This window comes from Coturnix japonica, chromosome 6, assembly GCF_054131305.1.
Source record: "Coturnix japonica strain WE chromosome 6, WE-NBRP24, whole genome shotgun sequence".
Classification (NCBI taxonomy): domain Eukaryota; kingdom Metazoa; phylum Chordata; class Aves; order Galliformes; family Phasianidae; genus Coturnix; species Coturnix japonica.
In genome coordinates this window covers 18,298,815-18,306,544 of record NC_140668.1, presented here as the reverse complement: position 1 = coordinate 18,306,544, position 7,730 = coordinate 18,298,815, and the positions used below count along the sequence as shown (strand labels likewise).

Sequence of the window (7,730 nt, the reverse complement as noted above, 5' to 3'; positions counted from 1 at the left end):
GTTGGCTCAGGACCCTTCCTGGGGATGTGGGATGGAGATCTGTATGATGTTAAATGAAAGACATGAGGACAGTGGATTCCAGGCTCAGCATCTATGTCTGCAAGGATGCTGTCAAGTTCATGTCCCATGTGTGCCCTGTGTCTCATAGCAGGATGTGGGATGTAAGAAAGGCCCAGTCTGTACAAGCAATCGATCCCACTGAAACTCTGAACTTCAGATCTCTCAGTTCCAGTGCCCTCCTTTGCACACTCTCCCATAGTTTGATGTACTTTAGGTTCCCAGAAGTGCACCCAGTGCTCCAGGTGAGGCTGTAGCAATGCAGAGCAGACAGTGACAATCCTTTCCCTCACCCAGCTGGCAATAAATTGCTTGATGCACTCCAGGGGACCGTTGGCCTTCCTGGCTGCCTGGGCACACTGCTGACTCACTTTCAATTTGATGCTGACCAGGACCCCCAGTCCTTTTCAGTCAGATTTCTCTCCAGTGTCCCATATCCAGTTAGTGTTTATGTCCAGGGTTGCCCCTACCCAGGTGCACAATCAGGCACTTGTTATACTTAATGCACTCGGTGCTTAGTACCAACTGGTACCCACTTCTCTGACTTGTTCACATCTCTCTGCAAGTCCTCTCCACCCTCAGTGGAGGCAACAGCACCTCCTCATCTGGTATCATCAGCAAACTTGCTCAGAACATCTTCTAGTTCTGCATGCAAGTCATCCACAAAAACATGAGAGAAGTGGCCCGAAAATGGAGCCATGGGGGACCCTGATAGTGACCATCTACCAGGCTGATGGAACCCATTGACTATAATCCCTTTGGCCTGACCTATTGGCCAACTACTCCCCCACCATGTTCTGTTTCTGTCTAGCCGTATGCAGGACATTTTGTCCAGAAGGGTGCTGTGAGAAACAGTATCAAAAGCTCTACTGAAATCCTCAAGGTTTACAACTAGCTTCCCTTGGTCAGCTAAATGGATAACCGTGTCATAAAAGGATCTGAAATGAAATAAGACCTTCCCCTCAGTATCTTGCATTGGCTGCAACCAATGATAGGATTGTCCTTCAGCTGTTTTTCCATAACTCCCACCATCATTTTCTCCACAATTTTAACAGGCACTGGAGTGATACTGGCTGGTCCATAATTGCTCATTTCATCTTTCTTTCTATTCCTTACAATGAGACAACATTTGCCAGCTTCCCGTTAACTGGTATGACCCTGGATTTTTTTAGATGCCATGGAAAAGAGAGCCCAGAGCATACTAAGGTGTCATCAGTGCAAGAACGTAGACGTGCCATAGCTTTGCAACTCCTTGAACTCCGCAGTATGCCGCAGATGGAGCAGAGAGGAAGATCTGCCTCTTCTGTTCTGATCTCATCCATTTGGTAAGCAGAATATCACTACACGCTCCACGGGGACAGGTGCAAAAGACACACTGGGTGCCTTAAGCACGAGGCTGTTGTGGTATTCAGGATGGCCAAGAATAGGCCATTCTGGCCCTCAGCTGATGCTCCAGAAGGAGCTGTCTATCTCATAGATTTTCCAGCACAGTTTACAAGCACTAGCACAAAACTAGGATCACCCAAGGCACCTTGGGCATCACTGAGAGTCTGTGTATGAGCAGTGCAGTCACTGTGGAATAAAAACCAAGGATTCAGATGAGGGACTCACACACAGACACCTCACTGTGCACATCTGAACTCAGCTAGGTGAACTTGTAGCTCCTGTGGTTCTTTGAAAAGCTGATCCCAATTCAGCCCCAGGGTTTCCATCTGAGGATGAGATGCCTAACTCTAGAATAATGATGGGATGGTCTGATGATAACAGGACAAATGGAAATGGATTTAAATTAAAAAGGGGAGACATAGGTTAGATGTGAGGAACCTATTTTTTTTACACAGCATCACTGGAAAAAATTGCCCTTAGAGGCTGTGCATGCCCGATGGATGGGATCCTGGGTTTACTCTGGGTTTACCCTCACATCAGTCCAGGTTTCTACTCATACTTTTCTCTAGGTGAACTCTCAATTTACTCAGGGTTTTACTCACAATTTACCATCAGGGTGTGTGATTGGGAGATGGGCTGGTGGAGTGACTTGCTGGCATCCCCGAGGGAAGGCTGCCAGGCAGATACCCCCAGAAAAGTGGTTGACTCCCTGCCCTGTCACAGTCAGACAGACATGACTGATGAGGAGGGTTGGAAGAGAGTCCCAACTCAACATCACAGGAGCCCCCCCATGCCTGCCTAGCCCTCGACCCCTGATCCATCTAAGCAACAGGTTTGACACTCTGAAATCTGAAGGAGATAAAAATAGGGAGGCAATGGAGGATCTGCCTAGGAGAGAGCCTAATGCAAGGCAGTCACTACCAAGCCTTGTGACTTCCTCTGCCATGAAAGAAAGAAGGGTGGCCGTGGTGGGTGACTCCCTTCTCAGAGGAATAGAGGGCCCCATTTGCAGACTGGACCCGAGTTGTCAGGAAGTCTGCTGCCTTCTGGGCTTCAGGTCAGGGACATAACAAGGAAACTCCCAATGCTGGTTAGGTCCACTGATTATTTTCCACTACTCATAGTTTAGGTGGGCAGTGATGAAATTTCTTAGAGAAGCCTACAAACTATGAAAAGAGATTTCAGGAATTTAGGCCATTTAGTTCACAGAGTGGGAGATCAAGTGATATTTTGTTCTGTACCTTCAGGGGCAGTGAGGGACACGGAGCAGGCTTGGAAAGCAAAGCAATGAACAATTGTCTCAGAGGTTGGTACTGAGCCAGAAACTTTGAGTTCTTTGATCACAGGACAGTTTACTTGGCCCATGGTCTGTTATCCATGAATGGAACCCAACTGTCTCAAAGGGGGAAATGAATCCTAGCACAGAAGGTAGTGGGGCTTATTGAAAGAGCTTTAAACTAGCTACGATTGGGGAGGGGACAAAACAGAGCTCACCAGAGATGAGCCTAGGGGAACGCTTCTTGAGCTGGGAGAGAGGCAGATGCCTCAGCTGAAGTGTCTACACCAACGCACGCAGCTTGGTCAACAAGCAGGAGGAGCTGGAAGCAACTGCGCATCTGACAAACCATGACCTAGTTGCTATTACCGACCCATGGTGGGACCACTGCCATGACTGGAGTGCTGTGATGGATGGTTACAAGCTCTTCAGAAGGGATAGATGAGGAAGGAAGGGTGGTGGTGTGGCCCTTTATATTAAAGAGAGTTTTGATGTTGAAGAACGTGGGCTTCAGAACCATCAAGATGCGTGCATGTTTGTAAGGATCAGGGGAAAGACCTGTAGGTGTGACATCTTGCTAAAAGTCTCTTATAGACCGCCTAATCAAGAAGAATTGATGGGTGAGGCATTCTATGAGCAGCTTACTGAAGTCGCACGATCACCAGCACGCATTCTCTTGGGAGACTTCAACTTCCCTGATATATGCTGGGAATATAATAAAGAGCAGAGGAATCAGTCCAAGAGGTTTCTAGATTGTATAGAAGACAGCTTCCTTACTCAGTTGGTATGAAGGCCTACCAGGGGTGGTTCCTTGCTAGACCTGCTCTTCACTAACAGTGAAGGACTGGTAGGAGTTGAGAAGGTTGGGGACTGTCTTGGGCAGAGTGGCCATGAAATGGTAGAAGTCTCTATTATTGGAGATGTCAGAAGGGTGACTAGCAAAACTACTATCCTGAACTTCTAGAGGGCGGACTTTGACCTGTTCAGGACACTTGTAGCACGGGTCCCTTGGGAATCGCTCCTTATGGGTAAAGGGGTCCAGGAAGCCTGGACACTCCTCAAGATGGAAATCTTAAAGGCACAAGATCAGGCTGTCCCTGAATGCCATAAGGTGAGCCATAGGGGAAGAAGACCAGTGCAGATGAACTGGGAAAAACTGTTGAGACTCAGGAAGAAAAAGAGAATCTCCGTCGTTGAGAAGAAAGGACAGGATACTTGGGGAGATTACAAGGAAGTTGCTAAGGTATGAAGGGAGGAATTTAAGAAGCTACCTTACTTCCCTGTTCCTTAATCCATGCCCAGAGCTTCTCAGCCATGTCACTGCCAACTGTAAGCTCCATGCAGAGTTCAAGTGGGTCACAGAGGGCACAGCCTTCTGCTGGGTGGATACAAGTGTTGGTTGAACTGGACGGGACAAGCCCTCCCACCATGCCCTCCTGGGAAAATGGCCACCCCAAGAATGGCAGTCTGCCTCCTCCATGACCCCATCTGAAATGCTCCTGCACTGATTGATTAAAGGGCTTTAAACCAGGTCCAAATGGGGAAGGGTGGGGAATTGGATGTGACAGAGAAGGGCTGAGGGATGATGTTGCTGTTGGAGATTGCAGGGAAAGCCTCTGAGTTGTTCCATAGGACTGTGTGAGGATTCCTCAGAGAAGGTCTTACTGCCAATACCCCGTCCTAAATCTTACTGTGAACCCTCTGGGGGTAACCCCAACCTGCTGCTGCCCAAAAGTGCCTGTAGACCAGTGCGGGTAGCATGGGAAATAAACGGGACAAATCAAGAGAAAACCACAGAGCTTTTCCTTTCATGCAGGCTGCTGCTTCTGAGCAAGGCCCTGAACATCAGTACCACAGTGTAGATGCAAGGCCCAGCCAGGCTAAATCAAAACATGCTTCTGGAAGGGGATGCTTTCTGAAGAATCCTTACACTAATGAGAGGACCACAAACATTCACTCAGCAAACTCCAAATCTCTGTGCCTTTGCAGGCCTAGGGTCTTGTTTGTCTCACAGAGACATGGTGGGATGGTTTCCATCTCTGAACTGTAGCAAAGTATGTACTGACTCTTCATTACGATTAGGCAATGAAGATGAAGAAAGGCTGCTGCCATCTGTGAGAGTGCACTGAGCTCTGCCTGGGGATGGCAGAGGAGCCACCTGAATACTGATGGAAAGGTTTCAAAAAGAAGAGCAGCAGATTCTGTTCCTTGCTTCCTGATCAGGAAGAACAAGAAGAGGGGACAGGCAGGAATCTGAGTTACAGCTCAGATGATTTTTTTTTCTTCAGACTGCGTGCTATGGTGCAGTGTTTTGGTTCTAGGAGAAAATCATTGATAACACTCTGATGTTTACAGCTGCTGCTAAGCAGTGTTCTACAGAGCCAAGGCCATGGTCAGTGGAGGGCACATGGAGCTGGGAGGGAACAGAGTGAGGACAGCTGACTGAAAGTGGCCAAAGTGACGTTCTCTATCAGCTGACAGCAAGCAGAAATTGTATTGAAATGGGTGGGAGTTCATCTCAGTCTCTTGACTGCCCAGGGCCCAGCTGGGCATCAGTCTGGTGGTGCTGAGCAAGTGCTTGTGCATCAGTTGTTACATACAATTCCATATCAACGGATATATAGTGATAACTATTACTCCTCTCCTTTTATCTCTCTTAGTAAATTGCTTTGTTACAACCCACAAGCTGTACTTTTTTTTTCCCAATTCTCTTCCCCATCCCACAGGGAATGGGGCAGTTCACCAAGCACTGTGTGCTGCTGAGCCATATGTTGGGTTCAACAACCACTGTCATTTCGCTGCCTGATGTGAGGCTCCAAGGGTAGAGATAACAGCACAACTGTCCAGAGTGAGATAACTCAGGGCTTTGTGGGAGTTGGAAAAGTGCAGGCCATGATGCTAATTGTTTCCCTATTTGTGGAGCTTGTTGAGTCTTCTCATGAAGCTTCACTGCACAGCTCCTTACTTGGTGCTTGGATGCTGGATTAGGGTATTTATTTTGCTATGCTGTTTGACCTCAGTTTGTACCATGTTAAAATTGGCAGCTGACAAAGTGAAGTTTTGTGCACATTCAGCTCTGCGGTCATCTTTGGGTTTTGGAAGTAATATTGTCCATATGATTAGGAATTACATAATTTACATTGTCGCCTCTGTGAGTCCGGGGGTGTACTGGATATTGTGTTGAGGGACATGGTTTAGTGGGAGCTATAGGTAATAGGTGAACGGTTGGACTGGATGATCCTTTAGGCCTTTTCCTCTCCAACTGCATATGTTGTATATGTGTGAAAATACACTAAATATATTATATATGTATAAATACATTTGTCATAATTATTATCATTTTCTTTTTCTCTTTGTCTCAACCCATAAACCTTAAACCACAGCACTGCCCCGAGATGCTTACGGATCTCCTTGGGACTATTCAATCTGATTCGGTCTCACACTGAAGAGCACCAGAAGATCTCGAGGTTTTCTCAGGGAGCAGCTCCTGAGGTATATTCCTTGCACCAGCTTTGGAAGAGGCCTCCCTCCAGTTCTCTGGTCCTGCTCTGAAGCAGCCCTCTTGTTATGGCAGGGCCAGCAAGGAGACCAGCTCTGACAGACCTGTTCATATTGCTGGCTACTGACTGCAGCCCTGGAGTGCTGCTGTAGAGGCAACAGGACTGTCGTGAGACACACAAGACCTTCAGGACTGCACAGATGAGAGGGCTTGAGAGCATTGTGGTGGTGTAAAGAGATCAGAAATGAAAAGAACACGTTGAGCTGCTGTCTGTGGCTGTACCTCCCCAAATCCAGACAAAGTAGGAAAAAAGAAAAGCTAAGTAAATGTCTATTCTGAAACCTTTTTAGGTATCTTTTAACATATTTGGGGAATCTGGATACATGTTTACATGAGCTCTTGGAGTGAAAGAATGGAAATTAGGTAGGAAAAAAGTGTAATACATTTTTATTTATAAGTTCAATAATATATATATATATATATTTGCACGTTGCTATATCTCACATAATCAAACAATCAAAGATGCATGAAAAATAAAGAACCATCACTGGGAATCCTATGAGGAAGTTGTGCATTTTATAGAAGCTGGAATAGTGCTTATTGCAACACCTTCCTGAGAGCGTGCTTGATCTCCCTGTTCCTCAGGCTGTAGATAATAGGGTTCAGTGTTGGAGGAACCACTGAGTACAGAAGTGCCACTGTCAGATCCAGGAGTGGGGAGGAAATGGATGGGGGCTTCAGGTTGGCAAAAATGACAGTGCTGAGAAACAGGGAGACCACGGCCAGGTGAGGGAGGCACATGGAGAAGGCTTTGTGCCGTCCCTGCTCAGAGGGCATCCTCAGCACAGCAAGGAAGATCTGCACATACGACACAACAATGAAAACAAAGCAGCCAAATCCTATACTCACACCAATAAAGATAAACACAACTTCCCTGAGATTTGATTCTGAGCAGGAGAGCTTAAGGATCTGGGGGATTTCACAGAAAAACTGGTTGACAACATTGCCTTGGCAGAGAGGCAGTGAAAACGTACTGGCAGTGTGCAGCAGGGAATTGAGAAACCCAGTGCCCCAGGCAGCTGCTGCCATGGTGGCACAAGCTCTGCTGTCCATCAAGGTCCCGTAGTGCAGGGGCTTGCAGATGGCAATGTAGTGGTCATAGGACATGATGGTGAGAAGGGAATACTCTGCTGACATGAAGAAGAGAAAGAAAAAGAGCTGTGCAGCACATCCTGTGTAGGAGATGGCCCTGGTGTCCCAGAGGGCGTTGGCCATGGCTTTGGGGAGAGTGGTGGAGATGCAGCCCAGGTCGAGGAGGGCCAGGTTGAGGAGGAAGAAGTACATGGGGGTGTGCAGGCGGCGGTCGCAGGCTACGGCTGTGCTGATGAGGCCGTTGCCCAGGAGGGCAGCCAGGTAGATGCCCAGGAAGAGCCAGAAGTGCAGGAGCTGCAGCTGCCGCGTGTCTGCCAACGGCAGCAGGAGGAACTCGCTGATGGAGCTGCTGTTGGGCAT

At 47.7% G+C, this 7,730-nt stretch overlaps 1 protein-coding gene across 1 annotated transcript; it reads right to left on the bottom strand.

The window, feature by feature from the left end:
- Positions 1-6,815: 6,815 nt before the first annotated feature.
- LOC146760438 (olfactory receptor 14J1-like) lies at positions 6,816-7,730 on the bottom strand. Its single transcript, XM_085551438.1, has one exon. It carries the CDS (start codon positions 7,728-7,730, stop codon positions 6,816-6,818), a length of 915 nt encoding a protein of 304 aa, XP_085407564.1.

Excerpts from the sequence above, each read along its gene's own strand:
- LOC146760438 (XM_085551438.1), bottom strand. The coding sequence starts at position 7,730 with ATGCCCAACAGCAGCTCCATCAGCGAGTTCCTCCTGCTGCCGTTGGCA.